We start from the raw sequence: 24,641 nt of genomic DNA on the forward strand, positions 1-24,641 counted from the left end.
ACGTGTGCTGAAGCGTGGGAGGAAGCTCGGGCCTGGGATGAGGAGGTGAGGGAGGAGGCGAGGCGAGGACGGGTGGGCTGACAGCCGCGGCACGCGCCTGGCATGAGGCTGACCCGCCGTGGTGCCCGCCCTGCATGCAGTCCTCTGACCACTGCAGCGGTCACTTTGGAGCGTGGGGCAGTCCCTGGGCACCACTGGCTGTGGCCCCGCCCCTCCCCCCACACGGACCAAGCACGGTGTGTGGCGGAGGGTGGGCGCGGGCAGTGGGCTCTGGAAAGGCCGGCGTCCGGTGGCGTGAGAGCGGCAGACCTAAGTCCAGTTCCTTTACTTGGACCCTGCCCACCGTTGCCGTCGTGAGTGGCCCCAGCGGCCTGTGCAGACAGCTGGGTAAGCAGGGAGTCTTCTCGCCAGCTCTGCGAGGGCTGGGGGCCAGAGCCAGTCCGCCTGGCGCCGCGCCACCCCCGCCTGCCGCCCTGCGGACCATGAGCCTGGCGTTGCCCCTGGCCTGGCCTTCCTCTCGCGCGGGTGGCCGCCCCGCCTTCCTAGTCCTGTTTCCAGCCTCTCCCGTCTCCTCAGATGTGTCCCCCATGGCCTTTGAGGGCCTCTGCCTGCAGGGGCAGGGAGGCGGCAGCTGTGTGTGGCTCTGGAGAGAGAAAGGGGCCTTTGCCCTCGGCCAGCCCCAGGCCTGCCGGACCCCAGCGCCTGAGTCCTTCCCCTGTGGCAGCTTCGAGCGCCTTAGTCCTGGGGGCGCCCACCCGTGTCCAGCGCATGGAGTGTGGGGTCCCGTCCTGTCCCGCAGGAGGCGCCGGGATGGTGCACAGGGGTGCTGCCTGACCACCCCCATTCCAGTGCAGAGCGGCCATATGGGGGTCCAGACCCCTCTGGCCTCGGCACAGCCCGTGGGTGTTGAGGCGCCACAGAGGAGGGGGCAAGGGAGGGTCTGATCAGCCACGCAGGCAGCCGCTCGTGCCAGAGTTTCGAGGACGAACACAAATTTGTTTCTCTGGTGTGTTTTGTTTGTTGGGGAGGAGGAGGTACATCTGGCTGTGCTCAGGGCTGACTCCTGGCTCAGTGCTCAGGGCTGACTTCCGGCTCTGCTCAAAGATCACTCTCATCTCTGTGCTCAGGGCTCACTCCTATGTGTGCTCAGGGCTCACTCCTGGTGGGGCTGGCGGACTCTGTGGTCAGCTGTGAGCTGGGCTTGGCTGTGTGCAAGGAAAGCTCTTTAACCCCGTCCTCTCTGGTCCTTTGCTTTATTTTCCCCCAGTTAGCATCCCGTAGGTGGCTTTGATCCACTGGTGTGTTCTCCCAGTGGACTTGATTTTCACAGCTGCTGTAGATTTGCAGCAAAATCAAGAAGGTGGTGTGGAGAGCCCTCCCGTGCCCTGGCTTGCTTCTTCCCTGTTACCTCTTAGTGACCAGGGAGCACTGGTCTCCGCCAGGGAACCAGTATTGGCGCATCAGTATTAACAAAAGGCCGTACTGGATCCACTCTCCCCAGTTTTATCGCCCGTTCTCTGCCTCTGGACCGCAGCCAGGATACCATGGTATATTAAGTTTCCGTGTCTGTAGTTGATTTTGAGCTGGGAGCAGACAGCCAGCTTTGTTTTACAGCCCCCCAGGACCCCCACTGCCCCTCTCCCGGGGCTCCCTGTCCACGGCGCCTGTTAACCACGATGGCGTCTTGGGTTAGTTTTAGCGCCTTCTCGTTCCCAGCAGGGCGCTGCACACGTGCCACTGTAGAGTGCCCTGTCCCGGGCCTCCAGAGGCTGGAGGGTCCGAGCAAGCGGGGGGAAGGGCCTCGCTCACAGGACGGTCAGACTTGGACTCTGTGGGGTCCCCTATACCGAGTTCCCTTGGCCTTTGCGTCTCCAGGTTGGAGATTGCAACCCTGAACCGGGCTGACTCGGAGCTGGAGGCCTGTCGGACCCGAGTCAGCAAAGATATCATCTTCCTGCTGCTGAGGAGCCTGGGCAGCCACGGGCACGTGTCCCCGCAAGTGGAGAGGAGGATGGGCGCCGCCTTCAAGGCGCAGTTCCTGCTGCTGGAGAAGGAGATCCAGGAGGAGTATGACCGGAAGATGGTGGCCTTGGCTGCCGAGAGCGACCTGGAGAGCAGGAAGAAGACAGAAAACCAGTACCAGAGGGAGATGGCGGCCATGGAGGAGGCCGAGGAGGTGCTGAAGCACGTCAGTGAGCGGGTGAGGCGGCCCCGCAGGGCACTCTGAGGCCCTCTCCAGCTCTCATTGTCCACCCAGCCACCCGGCCAGCTAGCCACCACCCTCTGTCCATCCTCTCTGCAGCTATTCATACCCACCCACCCATCCATCCATCCACCCACCCATCCATCCATCCATCCACCCATCCGTCCGTCCATCTGTCCATCCACCCATCCATCTGCCCATCCACCCATCCGTCCATCCATCCATCCATCCATCCATCCATCCATCCATCCATCCATCCATCCATCCATCCATCCATCCATCTATCCACCCATCCATCCACCCATCCATCCATCCATCTGTCCATCCATCCATCTATCCACCCATCCATCCACCCATTCATCCATCCGTCCATCCATCCATCGGTCCATCCGTCTATCCGTTCATTCATCCATCCATCCATCCATCCAGCCAGCCAGCCAGCCATCCAGCCATCCATCCGTCCATCCATCGGTCCATCCGTCTGTCCGTCCATCCATCCATCCATCCATCCATCTGTCTGTCCATCCGCCCATCCATCCATCCATCCATCCGTCTGTCCATCCGCCCATCCATCTGCCCATCCATCTGCCCATCCATCTGCCCATCCATCTGTCTGTTCTTTCATCTATCCATCCATCCATCCATCCATCCATCCATCCATCCATCCATCCATCCATCCACCCACTTAACTGTCCACACACCCACCTACCTACCCACTGATCCATCCATCCCTCCGCCCATCCATCCGCCCAGTCTTCCATGCACCCATCACCCACACCATCCCTCCCTCCACCCACACATTTCCCAGCCTTACTATCAATCTGTGCTCTCATGCGTGCATCCATCCACCCAGCACCCACCAGAGCATCCAGCTACCCGTCCGTCCACTTATCTGCCCATTCACCCTCCTGCCAACTCGTCCACCATCCAACACCTCATTGGTTCATCTGCATAGCTGTCCATCCCATGTGTTCGAATTCTTTTAGAAAACCGTCTCTGTGGCTTTCGAGTAGGCAGTGAGGGATCTAGGAAAACACTGGGAGATGTTCCGGCCAACCAGAGCCAGAGTTCTCTCTTGCCCGGATGCGCTAATCTGGTCCATCAGCGGAGGGTGGCTTTTCAGTTTTTAGGGATTGTACAAAACACAAAACAAACAAACAAACTAAGTGAAACAGAATGTGTGACAGGTCTGAGTAGCCTGCTGATACTTTTCTGTGTGTTTGTAGAAAATTAGCCAACTCCAGCAGCAAAGCCTGTAAATGAATAAAGAGCTGGAAGGCCAGTCCAGCCCTGCCCCTCCCGCACGCCCGTGCCCGTGTGCTCCTCGTTAGGTGCTGCTGTGTGCCCACCATGACTTGCAACCCCGACCGCTGCCCTCCCCGCCCTTCTTGCCTCTGCCGGATCCTTTCCTTCATCACAGCGCGGCCGAGGCAGTTGAAACAGTCCCTCGTGCTCGGTTTCCCTGACCGTCATGGCGGAAACGCTTTCGGACGTTCCTGCGTCCTGTGAGGGATGGGGAGTCCCATCAAATCTGCAGGCCCCCGGGGGTGGGGACGGGCATGGGAGCGCGTGTGGCGTGTGTGTGTGGGGCCGTGTGTGCCTGCCTCGGTCTCTCACGGGGCCTGTCCCGCCCGCAGTCGGCGGCGGAGTGCAGCAGCCTCCTGAGGAGCCTGCACGGCCTGGAGCAGGAGCAGCTGCGGCAGGCGCTGGCGCTGCGGCAGGAGGAGGACTTCGCCCGGGCGCGCCGGCAGCTGGCCGTCTTCCAGAGGAGCGAGCTGCACAGCATCTTTTTTGCCCAGATTCGAGGGGCCGTGAGCAAAGGGGAGCTGCAGCCGGAGCTGGCGGAGGCGCTGCTGCAGGACTACACACAGATCCAGGTGACGCCGCCCGCCGGCCGCGTGTCGGCACTGCTGCCGCCCCGGTTCCTGGCCTGTCCCTGTGCTGCTGCCTCAGGCGGAGTGCACCGGGGCAGCCCGAGAGCTGTGTGGGCTCAGTGACTCGAGAGACCTGATGGCCGGAGCCTCAGTTTGCCCTCCTGCAAAGTGGGGCTGGGGGGAGGCGATCAGGAACCCATGCCAGAGGCTCATCCGTCACGGAGGCCATGGAAAGGGCGTCTGGTGCCGTGCACACCGTGCACGCAGGGCCCGGGTAGACAGACGCATGCACACGCAGGTGTTGTGTGGGGGGCAGGCGGGTGGGGTCTGTGTCTGCATGTAAGCCGGAGGGTGAGTGTGACTCATCCAGACAGAAAAAGTACCTCTGAATGGCTATGAAAAGGGTCCGTGAGGCTGTGAACATTGCTGTGGGGTTTCTTAGCCTCAGTTTCCCCACTGAAACTCTGAAGTGCATCATTAAAGCAAGACTCGGCCAATTTCCCCGGCGGTCTGTGGGTGCAGACCCCTGGGCATCACTGCGCTGTTGAGCGGTTTCCCTGCTGGCTCCTGGAGCTGGACCGAGTGACCCTCCACGCCAGGGCCGTCCGTCCCTCGAGGGAGCGTGGGTGCAGGGCTCGTGGGCCCTAGGGCCACGCTGGTCCAGGGCACGGGGCCTCCAGCCAGCCTGGGAGGGCGTCTCCATTGGGCTGACTCTGGGGCCCGTGTTCACTGCTCTTCCCGCCACGGCCCTGGCTTCAGGCTCCAGCGTGTGGGGGCCCCGTGGGTGCTGCCTCACTCCTGGTGTGGGGTGAGGATGTTTGAATGTTTTATGTTTGACTGTGGGGCGGAGCGGCCTACGCTACGTGCTGTTTCTTAGGGCGGCGGCGTGTGTGGTTCTGCTGAACTTCCGCCTCGAGCCCTGGTTTCTGGGGTGTTTGTCGTTGTCTTCCTCGTCTTCGTCAGGGGCGGGGGGCACGTGTCCTGGGCTCGCGTTCCCGTGGGTCAGCCAGAAAGGCCCCGTCGGGATGGCCTCCCGCTGTGACCGGCCTGCTCCTGCTGCTCCTGACAGGAGGATGTCGAGGAGCTGATGGATTTCCTGCAGGCAAGGAAGCGGTGGCACCTGAGCAAGCGCTTTGCCCACCGGGAGTACCTGGTGCGGAGCATGCAGGCCACCGAGAGCCGCGTGCAGGGCCTGCTGCGGGTGGCCGCCGCCCAGCTCAGCCTCCTCATCCAGAAGCACGAGAGGTGAGTCCCAGCCAGCCCCCCGCTCCGCCCAGCCACGTCCTACCTCTGCTCCTGGCGCTGTGCTCTTGGCTTTCGTTATTGAGGCGTCACACTCACCAGTGCTCAGGGGTCACACAGGACAGGGCTTGGGACCCCAGGGGTGCCAGGGAGGCACTGGCCGGGGGTCAGCGGCACGCATGGCAAGGCCTCCCCTGCTGGATCTCCGGCCTCCTGACCTCCGTCTGGAGGATTCTCCGGTTGCCAGAGGGGCAGCCTCATGGGGGTGTTGGGAGCTGCTCTCTGAGCTCCGGGACCACCCACGCGACCCCGGACTGAGTTAAGTGGACCCCGGGGCCCGTTAGAGCTGGGGAATCTTGCTGATGCTCAGCCCGCTGTCCCTGCCTGCCTGGGTCCCCAGGGACCACCCCGAGGCAGCGCCTCTGAGGCAGCCACAAAGTGTTGCAGATCTGCCTTGAAACAGCTCCAGATGGGGGTGGGGGGGCAGCATCAGGACCAGCCAGGGGCCACGCCCAGGGTGTCAGGGGTCCTGCAGAGAACCTCAGGTGTGTGCTCGGTTGAGAGACAGAAGCTTGGGGTGAAAGTGTGCTGGGACGTGGGCCATCTCGGGGTGACTTTTTCAGAATTGCTTTGGACCGTGGCCAGCTGCCTGGCTCTGTTCCGGAGGATTCTGCAAGGTGCAAATGAGGCAGACAGGCGCTCCCCGGAGGTGCTAATGAATGAATCTGCCGCTGAGTCATGTTCACGCCTGCGGAGAGTGCCTGGGTGCCGGGCCTTTTGCCTCTCTGAGTCCTGCTTGGAGTGGCCGCACAGATATGTCCCCAGACACCTCCCTCCCTGCCGGCCCTTCTTTCGCTTCTGCACCCCTTCGGGAAGCCTCCCTGGGGAGTCCGCCTGGTGCTCCCCGGAGAGCCGCCAACCCGGGCGGGGGGAGAGTGTTGAGGCGCCAGTGCACGTGCTGGACCCTGGAAGGCCAGTGGTGAAATCCACTTCCACTCTGGACGCCCCTCGGGGACATCGTCCCCCTCTAAAGGCAGGAGGACGAGAGCCGAGGGTCCCAGCTCAGCGGCAGGGCAGGGCAAGGGGGTACATTCCTCCTCCCTCTGACTTGCTCTGTTGGGGCCAAACCAGGCTGAGCAGCGCCACCGCCGTGGAGATGAGTGTTGGCCGGACCCCGTAAGCCCGCTCCCCGTCAGGTGCTCATCGCACCCTGAGCAGGCCCGGTTCTTTCCCCAGGCCCGGGGCCCTGGAGCTCGGCCCACCCGGAGTGGCCCTGCCCTCCCCCTCAGACCCTGCTCTTCCCGTCCACGTCCTAGTCTCTGCCCGGTGACGCCCTTTGCTGCGGCCCTGTGCCCCTCCCGCCGCCGGCCCCCCTTCCTTCCTGCGCGCAGCCGTGTCCGGCTGCCGGCTCTGCCCCTCCGGGCTCAGACTGGCTGCTCGGTGGTGGCACAGACGCGGTCTGTTTCCCCCAGAGCCGGGTACCTGGATGAGGAGCAGACGGAGGCGCTGCTGGAGCGGGTCCACACGGAAGTCTTCTCGGTGACGCAGAAGCTGGACAGTGACCTGAAGCAGGAGAAGAAGAAGCTCCGCCAGAAGCTGCTTGTCCGGAGTCGGCGCGAGACGCTGCAGAAGGTGTGTGCTCCCCGTGCTCACTGCTGAGCACCCAGGCCGGGTGCCGCGCCTGGCGTCACCCCCCGCTCGGCTGGCACTGGCTTTCTGGAAGGCGGGTCGGGGATCTCTCGTACCTTAGCAAAGTTGGAGGCTCAGAGCAGTGATGGTTTGGGGCCACCCCGCGGGGCTCGGGGCTTACTCTCGCTCTACTGAGGGACCCTCCTGGTGGGGCGAGGGGCCATGTGGGTGCTGGGGACGGGACGGCGGCGTCTGCCCACTGTGCCGTCTCCGACTTCCTCTTTTTACTTGTCTGTCGTGGATCTCGGGATTTGGGCAGCAATAGCAAAGATCTGTCTGGGTGAACTCCTGCCCCAGAGCCTTATCCCCAGCCCCACAGGCAGGACGTCCTTCACCAAGCCACGCTGCTCTTCTGAGTGGTCATAGATCCCACGATCAGATCTCATGGTCAGATAACTATGATTGGACCCATGATCAGGTACCAGGATTAGATCCCATGAGTGGACCCCACAGAGCTCGTGATCAGATCCCCCATAATCAGAACCACGAGTGGATCCGGTGGAGCTAAGGATTAGATCCCATGACCAGATCCCGTGGGGCTCATGATTAGATCCCACGATCAGATCCATCTCACCCAGGAGCGTGGGGCGAGGATGTTGGCTGAGACCGTGCGTCTCAGTGGAGACAGTCAGCTCCCTGAGTGGGGTCTGCGCCCCTCCAGCCACAGCGTCCTCTGTGGCTCCGGCCACGTGTGTCCCGTGCCCCCGCCTCGGGCCGCGCGTGTCCCCGGGGTCCTCGAGGCGTGTTGCGAGCAGTACGCCTCTCGGCTGCCCTCCCTCGCAGCACAGGGAGCAGCGGAAGGAGCAGCTGGCCCTCAGCGAGGCCTTCCGGGCGGCCGAGGACGTGGGCCAGTACCTGGAGCAGTGGCGGAGCCTGCTGGCGGACCACGGCGCGGCCCTGGAGGAGCTACAGGAGCGCCTGGACCAGGCGGCGCTGGACGAGCTGCGGGCGCTGACGCTGGCGCGGGCCGAGAGGGCCACGGAGGAGCTGCGGCGCATGCAGAGCTCGGGGATGACCCAGGAGCTGCTCAAGCGCAACGCGCCATGGCTGTTCCTGCAGCAGATCCTGGAGGAGCACGGCCAGGAGATGGCCACCCGGGCCGCGCGGCTGGAGGCCGAGGAGCGCGACAGGGGCCAGGAGGGCGTCCAGGGCGTGAGGCAGAGGCTGAAGGACGACGCGCTGGAGGCCGCCGTGCAGGAACAGGCCGAGCTGAGGCACTGGGAGCAGCTGATCTTCACGTGAGTGACCGCGGGGCCCACGCTGGCCTTCACGTGAGTGACCGCGGGGCCCACGCTGGCCTTCACATGAGTGACCGCGGGGCCCAGCCTGGCCTTCCCGTGCGTGACCGCGGGGCTTAGCCTGGCCTTCCCGTGAGTGACCGTGGGGCCCACTCTGGCCTTCCCGTGAGTGACCGCGGGGCCCACTCTGGCCTTCCCGTGAGTGACCGCGGGGCCCACTCTGGCCTTCCCGTGAGTGACCTCGGGGCCTCGCCTGGCCTTCCCGTGCGTGACTGCGGGGACTCGCCTGGCCTTCACGTGACTGACCATGTAGCGTAGCCTGGTGGAGCAGAGCACATCAGCCTGCAAGGTCCAGTTCTGGTTCCACTGGAGAACTTTCTAGACAAGCTCCCTGCCCCTGCTGGCCCCCGGGAGCTGGCCCGGCCCCCTGCTGGGGCTGCTGTGGCCATTCTGGATCCAAGGGTGCCCGGGAGCTTGTCTGTGCAGCCGGGGAGGGCGGGATGCCCCTGTGCTTGCCCGCGGGGAACCCTGTGGGATGAACGGAGAAACGGGGCAGTGCCAAGGCCTGCCCCTGGTGCCCGCCTCCTGGGGACCGAGGCCGGGCTGCCCAAGGCTTAGGACAAATGTGGGTCCAGCACTTGGCTCACTGTTCTGGGTGTCGTGTTTGGGCCACCCCGGCTGTGCTCAGGGCTTCCTTGTGGCTCTGGCGGGGGCTGGGGGAGTCGACTCAGTCGGGCGTGTGGGGGGGGCCCTCACCACAGGGCTTCCTCTCCGGCCCTTCTCAGTCACACTCGTAGCGGTGCTCCTGCCCCGCTGCGCTCACAGGTCCCTGGGCCCGGGGCTGTGCGTCACCCTTTCAGGGGCTCTGCTTCGACTCCAGGGGTCACGTCCCTCCAGCCCCGGCCCGGGACAGGTGTCCTGACTGCAGCCGCTGGTCATCGGCCTCACCCCAGCGGCAGGACCCCAGTTCCCTGTCCCGCAGACCCCAGGGCCAGCTGCCAGTACGCGGCCCCCGTGGCTCAGCCCCCCGCACGCCCCGTGTCCTGGGCCAGGCTGGCTCCCCGCCCCGCGCCCTCCCGCCCTGCTCTGCTCGGTGCCCACCGCCGCCTCTGTCTCGCGCAGGCAGCTCTGCGCGTCCTGCCTCTCGCTGTCGCAGGAGGAGCTGCTGGGCCTGCGGCGGGAGGCGCAGGGCTGCTTCGCGCAGATGGACCGCAGCCTGGCGCTCCCCAGGATCCGCGCCCGCGCCCTGCAGCGGCGCCTCCTGGCCGCCTGGCGGGACGCAGAGGCCCTGAAGCTGGACCAGGCCCTGGCCGCCCCTGAGCTGCAGGTAGGTGCCTCGGGTGGCACGGGTGGGCGCAGAGCCCTGCTGGGGGGTGGTCCAAGCATGGGGGAGGCTGGCGGGCCGGGTGCCGGGCCCGGGGAGGCCCGACTGGGGCCCCCTGTCTGCGGGGCCTAGACTGCCCGCCAGAGCCCTCCCAGGACTATCACGGGTGCCCCTCCCCCCAGCCGGGCGGGGGCGGGGGGCCGCAGGGAGGGGCTGGGGCCCTCCGGTCCTGAGAGTTCCCCGCCCCCAGCACCCAGCCAAGGGGAAGAAGACCCGATCCAGGAACAAGAGCAAGGCCGACTTGCTGAAGAGGCGCCTGGAGGACAAGGTCCGGCTCTCCGAGGAGCAGCCCCCCGAAGACCTGCTGGAGAAGGTCAGCCACGGCCCCACGTCCTGGTGCCCCTGGTTCAGACGGGGGCGGGAGGGACAGGCAGGAGAGCTGGTGCGAGGGGCACGCGCAGGGTTAGGATGAACGGATGGCCAGAGGGAGAGATGAATCGGGGTGGGTCAGAGGCAGGGGTGAGTATGGTGGGTCAGAGGCAGGGGTGAGTATGGTGGGTCAGAGGCAGGGGTGAGTGGAGTGGGGCAGAGGCAGAGGTGATTTAGGGTGAGTCAGAGGTAGGGGTGAGTGGGGTAGGTCAGAGGCAGGGTTGAGTATGGTGGGTCAGAGGCAGGGGTGAGTGGAGGGCTCAGAAGTAGGGGTGAGTGGAGGGCTCAGAAGTAGGGGTTAGTGGGGTGGGTCAGAGTGGAGTGCTCAGCGGTAGGGGTGAGTGGGGTGGGTCAGCTATAGGGTTGGTGACAGCCAGTGTCAGGCCAGGCCGGGGTGAGCATTAGCTTTCCTACTTGTTCTCTGTCTCCTCTCTGATTTCTGTTCTGTGCTTTGGTGGGTGGGTGGGCGACCCACTCAGTGTGGAGGGCCCCGGGGCCGCCGGGCCCAGAGATGGGAGCTGTTTAGCCAGTGCCGGGATCGCACACGGGCGCACAGGCAGCGTCTCCCGGGAGAGGACCCTGCGTCACTGGCTGGTCTGGACTCCGTCAGGGGTGCTCGCCCGGGTGGGGTGGCGCTGTGTGGCTTCCCGGCCTCTGTAGCCGGGGCCCCTCCCTCAGCTGCAGGCTGCGGGAAACTGGTTGGGTGGGTTTGAATTTCCCATTTAAAATCAGAGTATTTAGGCCACATGTTGTTTTGCAAATGAATTTTATTACTTTAGGTGGCTTGAATATTTAATGAAGTCTGTCACTAATGCCTCTTAGATATGCAAATCTGCCTCCTTCCCCAGTCCTTTCAGCCAGGGATGAAAGCCTTCTCCCCAGGGAGTTAGCCCCGGGGGGCTCATCAAAGCCCCATTCGGTGAAATGGGGCTCAGAAGGAGAATCTGGCCTTTTCCAAACCTCATTGTCCCGGCACACGCCAAAAAGCAAATTGTGCTTAAAGTACTACAGTGCAGAAGTACCCGCGCCTCGCAGCTGAGGTAGCGATTTGCCTGAATAAACCGCTCGAGAGCGCCTGGCTTCTTGGAGTGAGCGTCCCACAGGTTGGGCCTTCCTGCGCAGCCCTGGAGGGCCGGACCCCCAGGGATGGGCCTGGAGGTCCCCGTGGAGGCGGAGCAGAGCTGGTTGTGGGGAGATATGCTGTGTTGGATCCCTGCAAGCAGGTGGTCGGGAGGGAAGCAGGCGGGCTGGAGGGCCCCAGGGCCGAGGCCTTTGGGTGTTCACCCTGGCGCCACATCTGGTCCCCCCTCAGAAGACAGCCAGGAAGATTCCGAAGCCCCTTGGGGTCCCCAGACCCCAACTCATTGGGGAAGAAAGGAAGCACAGGGGAGTCCTGTTTAGACGGGCCCTCCTGCACAGCCTGGACCCCTCCCCACCACACACCCACCGCTGCAGGGCAGCCCCACCCTGGCTCAGCCCTGGGGGGTGAGTAGGGGTGAGGTCGGCCCCCAGGATGGCTTCTGTGAGGCTGAAGGAGAGAGACCGCTGCTTCCTCCCTGTCCCCCTCTGCTTCCCCAGGGCCGGCTGGGAGGTTTAGGACGGGTGAGAGTCATTCCTAGGCCTGACACGGGGCTTCCAGGTTCCTTCGTCCTGTCTCACAGAAAAGAACTTCAGGAGTAGACAAGCAGTGAAGGAAAAATAGGTTTTATTTGGAGGGTTTAGGATGGGGAAAGAGGGAGAGAAAGTGAGAGAGTCACACTCAGGAGAGAACACAACACTGGATGGCTGAAGCCAAATCATGGACAGCTTTGTAATGAGCTACCTCACGGTGATTGCACAAAAGGGAGAGAGCAAGAGACAAGAGACAGAGCCAGAGAGCGAGGAGAGACAGAGACAGAGCCAGAGAGTGAGGAGAGACAGAGACAGATCCTGAGAGCGAGGAGAGAGAGAGACAGAGAGAGAAACAGAGAGAACGCGGGCTTCTCCAAAGGCGGAGAGAGCCCCTCCACACACCTTGGCATTAGCTATGGAAGCAGGAAAAGCCACATCTCAAGCAGGGAGATGGGGGTGATACACGTGCGCGGCCACGTGGGCACAGGCAGCACGTGGGCTCGGGTGGCGTCTGCACGCCCTTTCTTTGTTCTAGAAGAAACCCTTTTAGAGAGTTTCTCCAACCTGCTCCCACGTGGGGCTTCTGCCTAGGTAAGAATCCGTCGCTAGGGCGGTGTGCAAGGGGGCTGAGTTGGGAGTGGTCAGTGGTCCTCTTTGGAGTTCCTTTCTGGCCCTCTGTTCCTGCCGGAGCTTCCCTCGGAGGGGCCCAGCCTTCCCGGGGTCTGTGGCTGGTGCCCGGTGAGGGTCTGACCAGGCCTCGGCCCTACTGGTTTTATTCCCGCTAGGAATTCCTTGCCATCGGGGCCCTCGCCGTCTGCCTGCCTGCATCCGGGGGGCTGCAGCTCCTTTGGCGATGGAGACGCCCCTCCTGGCCCTGCTCAGGACTGGATCGAGCCAGTGCTGTGCTCAGCTGCCCTGGTCCCCGCTGACCCCTGTCTCCTGCCGCCCTGGCCAGGTCCGGGCGGAGCTGCGGGCTGAGCGGCTGCAGCAGCTGGAGGCCCAGGAGGGCTGCTTCGCCGAGTCGCTGGTGTCCCTGCAGTTCCAGAAGGTGGCGTGGACGGCCGGTACCCTGTGGGCCTGCAGTGCTCTCCTGAGCATCCAGGGCCTCCTCCTGGAAGAGCTGAGTGCGTCCGGGGCCCTGACCTCGGAGGCCTGTACCAGAGTCCTGGACTCACACTGCCCGGTGAGTGTGGGTGCCCGCAGCCCCGTGACCTGCCCTGGGCATGAACTGCTTCCGGGTCGGTTGACTTACTGGAGACAGAGGCAGATCCTCCAACAAAAACGATCAGTCGGCTGAGTTTGATGATAATCAGAACAGCTGGCGAGAGGTAGAGAAGGGGTAAGCACTTGCCTGGGCATGGCCCGCCCGAGTTCCATCCCTGGCACAATCTCGGGTCCCCTGAGCACTGCCGGGTGTGGCCCCAAAGCAAAAACAGGCAAGCAAACAAAAATTGGAACAGCCTTTGAACACCTGAAGAGGCAAGGCAAGGTGAGGGGCGGGGCAGTGGCCGATTAGTATTGCCGGGGGCCGGGATGCAAGGGGAAAATAAGGACTCATGAAATTGTCACAGGAATGAAAGGTCACAGCAGTGCGAGGAAATATTTTCATTTGGAGCACAGGGCAGTGATAAACATGTGTGCATGTAAGGGAAAGAAAAAGAAAGGACAGTGGTAGAACAGAAGACGTTGATAAACGGACCATCACGTGGGAAACTCAGCGTGTCTCTGCAGAGACTGATGGCTGAGTCCAGAGAAGCAAGAAACCCGATGGTACGTTTGAGAGGCTCCACTTGGGGTGACAGAGGCGCCCGTGGTCAGCAGCGCTGTAGGCCTGTTCTTCTGCGGGCATTGGGAAATTTAAAATAACTAATTCTGCAATATTTTGATCGCCTTTTCAAGAAGGACTGTTAAGCTTAAATCTGTTTTTTAGGGGCTGGAGCGATAGCACAGTGGTAGGGCGTTTGCCTTTCATGCGGCTGACCAGTGTTTGATCCTTCCACCCCTCTCGGAGAGCCCGGCAAGCTACTGAGAGTATCACGCCTGCACGGCAAAGCCTGGCAAGCTACCTGTGGTGTATTGAATATGCCAAAAACAGTAAAAATAAGTCTCACAATGAGAGACGTTACTAGTGCCCGCTCGAACTATAAATAGTCTGTGGCAATTTGAAACATAACTTCTGAGTGATTTGTGGGCCAAGGAGCCCGTAGTGGGGCTGGAGAGAGAGTCCAGTGGGGAAGGCATTTGCCTTGCTACAGCATATCCCAGAGGATTCCTGGCACCACATATGGGTACTTGACTCCCACCAGGGGTGATCCTTGGTCACAGTTCCAGGAATAAGCCCTGAGCACAGCTGAATTTGGTCCCAGCGCGCGCGCGCACACACACACACACACACACACACACACACACACACACCACAATGGAAATCTAAAAATGCACAAAACAGTAAAGTAATGTATATACAACCTATCAAATTTTGTGGGATTCAGCCAATGCAGATTTTAAAGGGAATTTTATGCCTCAAATTTATATTAAAAGTATCCATGGCAAATATCATCTAAGAAATCGGGGGAGATAATAACCAATGACACTGTAGGATATGGGGAAATAAAATGAGTGTAGATCATTTAAAAATGTGATTGTAGGAAGAATTTTAAAAGTGAGAAGTTGAATTGTGTAAAAAAGTTAAATTTCACAAATCCCAGATGAGACTGGTCATTCAAAAAAGAGATAAGGGACAAGCAAGTGATATCAGAACTAGTAACAAAACCATAGCTCCAGCTGGCTTTTATTATTAAATTTTTTTTTTTGCTTTTTGGGTCACACCCAGCGATGCTCAGGGGTTACTCCTGGCTCTACACTCAGGAATTACTCCTGGCGGTGCTGGGGGGGGGCATATGGGATGCTGGGAATTGAACCTGGGTTGGCCGCGTGCAAGGCAAACGCCCTACCTGCTGTGCTATCACTCCAGCCCCTTCAGTGGGTTTTTAAAAACACGAGAATTCTAGCAGCAAGTTCGTGTCCGTGGATTTGAGATGAACTAAAAACCACGAGACCTCAGAATCGAGGCAAATAAGGAAGAAATCTGGATCCTCTTGCCACAGCAGGAAGGGCTCAGAGCTTCACACATGCTCTGGCTCCCAGGGTCTTCCTGCAGCTGATGGCGGGGGTCCCCCTGCCCAGTGGTCATGTTCCCCGGCCTCGTATGCAGATTATCCCTGATGTCCAGCAGTTGGTGATCGTCATCAGTCCACTGGGTAAAACTCATCTGCCCTGGATGAGAAATGTATTAGAAAGAACAGCTCAGACATAAATGTAGTTTCATGCTTGTGAAATTGGTGGTTTAGTTTACAAGCAAAATTTATTAAAAATGATCCATCAAGCAGTTAAAAGATTAATACAAGAGGCCAGAGGTCTCGTCTAGGGGCTAAGGAGCTTTGAGTGGCCTATCAGAATTAGAGCTTCATCTCGGCTTAAAGTCCCCCTGGCTTGCTAGGAAAGACCCCAGAGCACAGAGCCAGGAGTAAGTCCTAAACACAGAGCTGGCCCAAATTCTCCCCCACCCCCCATAAAAATTTAAAAATAATTTTAAAAAGTTTAAATTTAATAAAATTTAAAATAAATAATAATAATAATAATGAAATATTTTAAAGAAATGAAAAATTAACATAGCACGACCAGGTTGCATTTCCCCCCCAAAATACTACGTTGGTCTAACGTTAAAGTGCACGTTTGCAAAATTCAGCAAATTAAGAGATGAGCCCGTTGATGCCGGGACGGGCATCCCTGCAGCAGCTCCCCTGGAGTGACTTATGGGACAGGGCGTAGCAGGGAGGTCAAGGAGTTATAGTGGAAAGAAGGGAAAAAGCAGCCTTACATGTTGACACCATGTACAGGCCAAGTGTGTTACTGTACTCGAGCCCCATTCACGGGAGGCCCCTCTGTGGGGGGAGAGGGGAGATGGCAGGGGGACAGGACCCAGGGTGTGGATTCAGCTTGAGGCAGAGTTGTTCTTTCCGGATCATTCGCTCATCAGCAGTGCCTGGAGAAGCATCCAGTGTAGCCCAGAAACACTCCCTGGCCGCTCCTGCCCCGCCCTGTCATCACGGTGCCGCAGTGTCCCCCCTTTGCGTGTGTAAGGGGCCCTCAGAGTCTCCTCCAGGCTGCATTCCCCTGGTGTTTGGAGCATAGGCCTCGTGGCCCTGAGCAGGAGGCGGTGGAGGGTCTCTGGCGGGGAGGTTGGCGGGACGGGGGAGGTGGGCGTCTCTCTTCCCCGCTCGCCTTTGGAGGGAAGCCACGCTGCCCTTGGCGCCACCTGACAGACTGCTCCTGCAGCTCGGTCCTGCTGGGGAGGCCGCACTGCCCTGGGGGCGGGCTCTAAGCGGTTCAGCAGCCAGGAGGATCAGACAGCACGCAATGGAACGGCTCCCAAGGAGACCGCCCAAGAGACTCGCTCCAGGAGAGAGTGAGGCTCTCTGTGAGACCCGGGCGTTTGCCAGGTGGTGCTCAGGGCAGGTGTGCGGAGCGATGGCTCCCCCGACCAGGGGGTCTCCCCAGCGGCGCCGGCCTGCCGCCCCCCGCCCCAGCATCTCTGTGTTTCCGTCTCAGTGTGCGGCTCTGTCCTGCCCTGCTGCCCGCTGCCCACTGGTGCCTCGGTCCAGACCAGCCCCCTCCTGACGTCTGCTGCCCAGTTGGCCCTTTTTTCTTTTTTTCCTTTTTGGGCCACATCTAACGATGCTCAGGGGTTACTTCTGGCTCTGCACTCAGGAATTACTCCTGGCGGTGCTGGGGGACCATATGGGATGCTGGGAATCGAACCCGGGTCGGCCGCGTGCAAGGCAAACGCCTTACCCGCTGTGCTATCGCTCCAGCCCCAGTTTGCCCATTCTCTCGAGTCCAGACCTGAACAATCAGCAGGAAGCGGCTGCTTCGGTTGGCTCCCCTGCACCCGGGGTGTGCCCAGGGCGCTGTGTTAGTGTCGACCCTTCTGCCCACCTGTGATATTTTCATTTTGGGGGGCTGGGGGGCAGGAGAGCCACACCTAGCAGTGCTCTGCGACTATTCTGGGGCCAGGCGCCTTCCCCAAGCGTCCTCTCTCGGCCCTGAGATATTTTCAGGTCTGTTGTGCTCAAGAGGGGCAGGACCTGATACTGTGCTCCAAGGGCCCAGCTCCAGGCTGCTGTGGACAGCCCCTCCTCCCGCTACCCCACCCCTTCCACCCGTGGCCCCCACACCTTAGGTCCCTGGACACTGGAGGTGCGGTCAGACTTATGCCCACAGTGCTTCTGCACTTCCCCTGGTGACTCAGAGACCAGGCACAGGTAGCTTCCTCCTCCGTGAAGCCACCCATGATTTCCGTCCATCTAGAATCCATGACGGCCATTCCAACTGTGCACCCCGCTCTGCTCTGTGAATCTGCAGTGTGCATGCCCTGTCTCATTCAGCCCTGACGCCCAGGTGTCTAAAAAGAGCCCCAAATTATCAGTCGTTCATATGCTTATTCATCTCCCAGCTACCTGCCCAGTTATCTCTTTATCTCTGTCTCTCTACACACACACACACACACACACACACACGATAGCTATCTCCCATCTATTTGATTAGATGGAGGAGGTTTGGGCCGGGGCAGGGTGTCGGGGGAGAGGGCACTGGGCGAGCGGTGTGCAGGGGTCTGGCTGACCGACGAGCCTTCCTGGGATCACCGTCGTGCCACCGCCCGTGTGTGTGCAGGAGCTGCAGGAGCTGGAGAAGAGGCTGGAGGACAAACTGGCGCTCCAGGAGGCGGCTGGGCTGCAGCGGGCGCTGGCCAGTCAGCAGCAGTGGGCGGCGGAGGGGCCGCGGCTCCTGCAGGGGCCCGAGGGACCAGACTCCGAGAGGCAGCTGTCCGCCGCCCTGCAGCGAGCGCTGAGCCAGCGCCCCACGCTCCTGAAGCAGCAGCAGCAGAGGTGGGTCCCGGGGCGCCCGCGCCGTCGGACGTGCCTCTCTTCTCCCACTGCCCAGCATCACTGAGTCCTGGGACAGCCCATGGTTAGGGGCTGAGAGGCTGGTTGCACCCAGCGGAGCTCAGGGCCCCCTTGCGGTGCTGGGGCCAAGGGTGGTGCCACCCGGATGGAGCAAGGCAAGACCTTGATTTCAGCACTCTCCCGCCCCTGAGCACCTTACTCTATTCTTGGGGTCTGGGTCTCTCTGCACAGTGCTCAGCTCTGCCCCTTTGCACCCGACCCGTAGCTCTGACCACTTAATTTCTACTTTAGAAGAGTAGTTGTCGGGGCCAGAGATAGGGCTTTCGCCTTGCACACGGCTGGTCAGGGGCCACCCCCAGCATCCCATATGGTCCCCCAGGCTGCCAGGAGAAACTCCTGAGCACTGCCGGGTGTGGCCCCTAGTGGTAGAATCACAGGAAATTATGGGAAAAATGCAGGAGGCCGGGATGCCTCCCCCAGCCCTAGCCTCCCACCTGTTTCCTGCCTCTGTCCGCATGCGTGCGGCCTCCCCAGGGCCACTGGCCGCCCCTGTTCTAGACTCCGAGCCGGAGGCACTGTGCCTTGAGTCTCCCTCTTTCTGACTCAGCCATGGGTCCTGGTGAGAGTGTGGCTATGCCCGGTGTTGAAGCTTCCCACCGTGAGTGTGACGCTGAGGGCAAAGGCGAGGTGCGAACTGTACCCGGCGAGTGGGCCGTGGGCAGAGCCCCCTGTAACGGACAGCCCTGCCCCTGAGAAACACACAGGCTGCTGTCCTTGGACGTAGTCGGACAGAGGGGCCGCGTCTCAGTGCTTGGCAGGACGTGCTCAGTGCTCAGAGGGCCTGGCTGGGGGTGGGGGCTGTGGCCCTGAGGCACATGCCCTTCCCGGCAGACGTGTGGCAGGCGCGTGCCCACGTTCTGGGCCTGCCAGTCAGATGCCAGCTCTACTGGGGGCGGGGGAGCTCCCAGGGACCTGGGGCAGGCGGGCCGCCTGTTCTCTGGGAAGTGGTTCTGCCCGGCTCACGCCACAAGGGGCCAGGTGCCGGTCGTGTTGAGCGGGGTGGGCCGGGGACAGCTCCTGCTCCTGGCCAGTCCGAGACGGTTGATCTGCAAATCTTCATTATTGGAGGAACGGGGTGGTCTCCGGGCCCCTGCCCATTGCAGCTGGCCTCACACGGGCTCGTCCTCCCTTCAGCCTGAGAGAGGAGCAGCAAGACTGGGTCGTGCTTGAAGACTTGCTGGAGAAGATGGAGATGGACGCAGTGGCCAGCCTGTATGGCCAGGTGAGCACTGTGCCTGTGGCCAGCCTGATGGCCAGGTGAGCGCTGTGCCCGGTGGCCCGCCTGATGGCCAGATGAGCACTGTACCCGGTGACCAGCCTGATGGCCAGGTGAGTGCTGTACCCGGTGGCCAGCCTGGTGGCCAGGTGGGAGCCGTCAGCTGTGCCCTGAGTGGTTTCAGGCCCGTCCCACCCCGGCAAACCGTCCAGCTGCCGTGGCCCCGAGGACACAGCTGGGCAGGGCTGCTGAGACTCGGGCCTTGCCGCAGTGTCTCCCGTGGCCATGGGCGTGGGGCCCAGCGGCCTGTCGCTGTGTCTGCTGCTTACTTGCGAGTCTTCTGCCGACTCCGAGAGCCAAGGGTGTAGGCAAGCCCCATCACAGCTTCGTCCCCGGGCCCAGGGGGGTGCAGTATCAGATCCCCTCCGCTCGCTGTGGATGCTGAGTTCCCTGCTGACCCTCCAGGAGCTGAGGCTGACGTCCTACCTGTCCAAGCTGAGCTCGGTGCCCGCGGGCACGCTGCAGCGGCTGCTGACCCTGGCCCTGCCCACCGCCTTGCAGCCCGAGCTGCTGGCCGCACTGGACTCGTGGGGCCAGAAGCATCCCGACCACGCGCTGGAGGGCGCCAGCGGGGAGCAGGCCGACTCGGGCAGGCAGAGGTGAGTGTGGACTCTGCACGGCAGCAGGCTGCCCACGCTTCCCCAGTGGGCACTGCATCGGCCCAGGGCAAGGGCATCCAGTTCTAACCGGGCTGCCTCGTTACATCAGACAAGCGCTGAGGGCGACCTCCTGCCTTTGTTTCTCTGACGGACGTGCTCTTCGTTGAACCTGAGGGACGGTCATTTGTCATCCCAGAGAGATGGCGTGTGCGCATGGGCCAGGAGATGTTGGGAAAAAAGGGCTCTTCCCTGGCCTCAAAAGGGGCTTCTTAGCTGCACGCAGATCCAGAGAAAGCTGGCGCAGCCTGGGAGAGTTGGGCGGGTGTAGGGGCCCACCCTTCCTGCTCCAGTAAGACCCAGACCTCGCCCGGCCTGGCCCTGCCCTGGCCTGACCCGCCTGTGTAGCTGGCAGAGCGGGCAGAGGTGACTCAGCAGCCGACTAGACTGGGCCTAAGCCTGAGCCCTTCCAGAAAGTTCCATGCATCCTTCTGCCTGACTGACGCTGGCTATGACCGGTGTGTGCCCTGGGCCCCAAGGGCCCCAGAGGGCACAGACTATGCCTCAGACGGGCCAGGGAAGGTGATGTGTGACCAGCATAGAGAAGCGCGAACAGTGGAAACTTTTCACGACACTGGGGGTCCCTTCTGCTCGTCCACGCCCAGTGGGAGACAGAGTCCCAGTGGCCCTGGGCGGAGGAAGTGCTCGGAGGTTTGGTTGTCTTGAGTTTCCTTTTCTGGGGAGGGCCACCTGCTCAGGGCTTACTCCTGACTTTCCCCTGGGAGTGGCCGTGTGCAGGACAAGTGCCCTCCCGCACTCTGCTCTCTCTCCAGCCTGCTCTCTCGCTCTCAGCTGAAGTCGCCTTAGCTTGTCACCTTCCGTCCGTTTCCGGTGTTCAGCCGGACCTTCGCTCAGAATCTACGCGCCCCTTTCCCGGCAGGAAGCACGGGAACTGGTGGCAGGGGTTGGAGAGCCGACTCGAGGGAGAGCTGATCAGCAGAGGGGCGGAGAGGATGCGCTGGGCTCAGCAGAGGAAGGAGAGGTAAGGGGGCCTCCCGGGAGCGGGATGTTGCGGGGGGCACGGCCAGGACTTCAGGGGGTGCTCGCGTCATCTCCCGTGGGGCCCCCTCAGGAGCAGGGCTGCAGACTCTCCCTGCCCTGCCCGCGCCTCCGCAGTGCCCGGAGCAGCGATCAGAAACTCGGTTCCCAGGAAGGTGGTTGGGGCAGCCCTTGGTCCTCTCTCCCTCTTCCCTCGTGTCCAGCTGGGCGCTGCCCCTTGCCCAGGGTAATTGTTCCCTGGGCTGTCACCCAGCTTGGGGTGTAGCTGACCTGGGGGGGTACGATACCGTTTCTGAAAGTAAGAATAGTAGGTTCGTATCGGGTGGGGGAGTGCCCCCCAGTGGGGACTCGTAGGGGGTGTCCAGGGCATGCCTCACCCGAGTCTTCCCCGGGGAAGCACTGCCCCGTGTCCCGTGGCCAGAGGCAGGAGAGAAAATTGAGTGCCCCAGAACTCAGATGGGAGGACGTGTAGGTCAGGCTGAGGAGGGGACTCGGCCTGGAACTGGGGGCAGGGTGTTCTCGGGAGCAGGGTCTCGGGCCTGTTAGGAGCGGGGCAGGGTGCGGGCCTCGGGGTTCCGCAGCCGAAGCTGTGCTCTCCTCTCTACCAGCATCCTGGGCAGGCCCTGCGCCCCGCTCAGGGACCGAGCTGTGTTCTCGGGCACGGGCAGCTGGCCGCACCTGACTCTGGAGCCCCTCGGCCAAGTGGCCCCCGTGTCCATCCTGGGGGAAGAGGCCGTGGAGTCCCTGAGCACGGGCGAGAAGCTCTTTATCTTCCGGAACCCGCAGGAGCCCGAGCTCTCGCTGCATGGCCCGCCCCGGAGAAAGAAGAAGAACTTCCTCAACGCCAAGAGTGCTGCTCGGGCCCGGGGCCTGGACTAGTGGGGGCACCTCTGCACGGGCTGAAACACAGAATCGGCTTCTCCTCTGTGTGTGTGTGTGTGTCTGTGTGTGTGTGTTCAGGTATGTGTATATGCAGGTATGTGTGTGTGAGTGCAAGTATGCCTATGTATGCATGGGTGCAGGTATGTCTAAGCATGTGAATGTTTGCAGGTTTGCAAGTGTGTGCATGTATAAGTGCAGGTATATATGGGTACATGTTAGTGTATGCACACGTATGCAGGTATGCCTCTGTACATGTGAGTATGTGCAGGTGTGCCTATGTGTGCATGTGAGTGTGTATGCGCATTTGTGTACAGGTATGCCTGTGTGTGCATGTGTGTATGTGCAGGTATGTGTGTATATATGCAGGTATGATGTGTGTGTGCATGCATGTGTGAGTGTGCAGCTTGCAGATCCTTTGGCACAGGCAGGAGAGACTGAAGACCCCATCCCTGCCTGCACCCCCGGCCCCAGCTCTTGGGGTCCCAGACTTTGCCGATGGTCCCGCCCTTGAATCTGAAAATGACAAGATGCTGCCTGGGCCAGGAGCGGCCGCCCGGGACGGCAGCTTTCAGGCAGCCTTGCTCGAGTCCGGAGGAGACCCCCGCCCCGGCCCCTCGCCAGCTGCCCAGCTGAGTGTGGCTGGCAGGGTCTGGCCTGACCACCGTGTGTGTCCCTGCTCTGTTGGTGTCCGGATCTTTCCAGAATAAACACCTCCCCCGCGACGCTCTTCTGAGTCTGTGACTGCTCCACGCGTGCTGGGTCCTCCGACAGCCTCTCTGGGCTGCGGGCCAGCCACAGGGGAGACTGCTCCCAACCCCCGCCCTTTCTTTATTTTTTTATTTTTTGGTTTATTGGGCCATGCCAAGTGATGCTCAAGGGTAACACCAGGCTCTGCACTCAGGGGACCTGGCGGGGCTCAGGGGACCCTGTGGGATGCCGGGGGTCAAACCTGGGTCGGGGGCGTGCAAGGCAAGTGCCCTTCCCGCTGCGCTCTCTCTTCCAGCACCCTTTACCCCTCATACAGGGTGTTGGAAGGAGGGGCAGGGCGCGTCACAGCGGGGGTCACGAGAGGCCCTGGCCCCTCGTCCTTTTTGTGTCCTTGCTCTTGGACCCCCAACAGTGCTCGCTTATGTTTGCCAGAGGTGCTGCCTCCTGCTCCCTGCAGTGCCCGCCGGAGCTCTGGCATCCACCTGTTGGGTCGAGGCCAGTGAGGGTCCTTGGGGGGTGGCCCAGGCCTAGGCCCAGTAGGCCTTCCTGCAGGTGGGGAGGGAACCTGTCTCCAGGAAGGGGTGAGGGGCCCCAGGAAAACGTCCTGCAGGGGAGTGGCTCCGGCCCTGAAGGCTGCTCAGCCCCATCGTCCTCACGGACACCGCAGCGAGGCAGGAGTTCCACCCCACCCATCGTCCAGCCGTGGCTGCCAGGACTCCCTCCACACCTCCCCTGTAATCGTGGCCTTTTGTGGGGTGAAGAGTCACTCTCAGGGCCACTCTTGGCAGCCCTCGGGGTTCCCGGGGGCCAGGAAGGAGCCTGCCCCCGTTGTTTCGAGACCCAGCCTTTGTGCCGCCCTAGCGGGGAGTCTCGGTTGCAGATCTGGTGACACCCGGGCGGGCCATGCCATCCTCGTTCCGGTGGCCCTTTGAGGCTGGGTCCTGTGTGGCTGTCTGTCAGCTTGCAGGCGCCTGGTGACCAGGGTCCTCCTGGGCCGGCGTGTGTCCTGTCTCTGTACTGCCTGTCTGATGTGGGAGAAGGCGCAGGGGGCATGTTCTGTCAGTTGGGAGTGGGGAGGGCCCCTGGGTGCTGAGGGAGGGGGAGGAGCAGGATCTTCACGCAGGGCTGGAGGCGGCCAGCGGCCTGCCCTGCACTTCGGCCCAGCTCTGCTGCTCACGCGTGTCAGGGCACATTGCCTGATTGCTCTGCGGTCTCGTCTTTGTTGATGGAATGAAGGGGGATCCCTCCGGAGCCCCCGAAGACACCAGGTAGGGAAGGTGCTTGGAAGTGTGACCTGCCGTGCTCCTGCCCCCTCGAAGGTGACCTTCTTCTGTCTTTCTGAGAATTTCCAGCTTCTGCCAGAGCGCAGCTAGAATTATGTGTGGCTGAAAGGAAATTGCACATAAGGAGTTCAAAAAATAACCCCAAATTATGGGTTGAAGGCTGATTGAAGAGGCTATTAGCAGCAACAGGAGGTGTCCAAGCTGTTCAAAGTATAGCATTGGAGCCTAATAATAACTCCCCATGTTAATAGAAAGACGGGCTGCTGACTTCCTGTCTGTAAACACGGCCGCGGCGGCCAGAGGGGGAGCTGGGAGGTCTGTGCTTCTCAGGTCAGGCAAACTGACTGTCAGTCTTGGCACTGCACCTTCGGAGCACATGGGGGACCACTGGGAACCTCAGTCCTGTCATTGGGTGCGAGGGGATACTCATTCGTCCACTTCAGGATGTCGTCCGGAGCAGGGGGCCGGAGCTGCTGGTGGGCCACGGGAGTCACTTCGGCTCTGCTCCCAGCACTGAGCTTTGTGCTTCCTTTCATCTCCGCGCCTGTGCCGGGGGAGGCCAGCGACCTTTCTCCAGGGGCTCCTGAGGCACAGACGCCTCCGAGTTGGAGAAACTCCGGGGAAGGGGCTGAGTACTCGCGAGCTTGTTCGGGCTCCCCGGCTCCCTAACTAGAGGCAGCACAGAGAATCGGAATCGCTCTCCCGAGAGTCTGAGTCTAGCTGTGGACAGATGCAGGAGCCGTGGGCAAGAGAAGTGCATTTCCGCTGACGCAGAGAGGCGTACCCGCGCCCTGGGGCTCGAGAGGGCCAGCCTGCCCCAGAGGCGTGGGACAAGCTTGATGCAGTGACTTCTGAAGTTTAATCTCCAGACCGTTGGACACCTCTTCCTGTGCACGCTACAGTCTTGGCACCAAGCCGGGCACACCAGCGTCCTGCAAAACCTGTGTCTCCGCAGAGATACCCTGGGTCTACACCAGAAACACACCGGTCACTGCGAGGCATCTGCCCCTCCGCCCCAGCCTCACTGTGTCACAGGTGTACTGTCTTTCCCCGGGCTGTTGTGACCAAGTGCCATTGTACTGACGGGTCGGATCGAGTTTATACTTAAAGTCAAACTGCTTTTTGGTTTTCCGTGGTTTCATTTGTTATGGGTTCTCTTTCCCCTTGCATGTTTGTTACTGCTTCCCTTCTTTCCTCTCCGTTG

At 61.5% G+C, this 24,641-nt stretch overlaps 1 protein-coding gene across 4 annotated transcripts in view; it reads left to right on the top strand.

Moving 5' to 3' along the window:
• Nucleotides 1–22,168, top strand: part of EVC2 (EvC ciliary complex subunit 2) — a 39,023-nt gene extending 16,855 nt beyond the window's left edge. For 3 of the 4 annotated variants that reach the window (XM_055138339.1, XM_055138340.1, XM_055138342.1), the window contains 13 exons: nucleotides 1,876–2,200; nucleotides 3,841–4,080; nucleotides 5,147–5,322; nucleotides 6,792–6,951; nucleotides 7,792–8,246; nucleotides 9,369–9,573; nucleotides 9,821–9,943; nucleotides 12,566–12,793; nucleotides 17,341–17,555; nucleotides 18,768–18,855; nucleotides 19,315–19,508; nucleotides 20,446–20,547; nucleotides 21,173–22,168. In XM_055138339.1, the coding sequence (XP_054994314.1) occupies nucleotides 1,876–2,200; nucleotides 3,841–4,080; nucleotides 5,147–5,322; nucleotides 6,792–6,951; nucleotides 7,792–8,246; nucleotides 9,369–9,573; nucleotides 9,821–9,943; nucleotides 12,566–12,793; nucleotides 17,341–17,555; nucleotides 18,768–18,855; nucleotides 19,315–19,508; nucleotides 20,446–20,547; nucleotides 21,173–21,443 (2,782 nt within the window). In that variant the 3' untranslated portion in view covers nucleotides 21,444–22,168. Of the gene's footprint in view, nucleotides 1–1,875; nucleotides 2,201–3,840; nucleotides 4,081–5,146; nucleotides 5,323–6,791; nucleotides 6,952–7,791; nucleotides 8,247–9,368; nucleotides 9,574–9,820; nucleotides 9,944–12,565; nucleotides 12,794–17,340; nucleotides 17,556–18,767; nucleotides 18,856–19,314; nucleotides 19,509–20,338; nucleotides 20,548–21,172 lie in introns of those variants that run through there. The other variant, XM_055138341.1, reaches the window with a different exon arrangement.
• The last annotated feature ends 2,473 nt before the right edge of the window (nucleotides 22,169–24,641 follow it).

This window comes from Sorex araneus, chromosome 5, assembly GCF_027595985.1.
Source record: "Sorex araneus isolate mSorAra2 chromosome 5, mSorAra2.pri, whole genome shotgun sequence".
NCBI classification, from domain to species: Eukaryota; Metazoa; Chordata; class Mammalia; order Eulipotyphla; family Soricidae; genus Sorex; species Sorex araneus.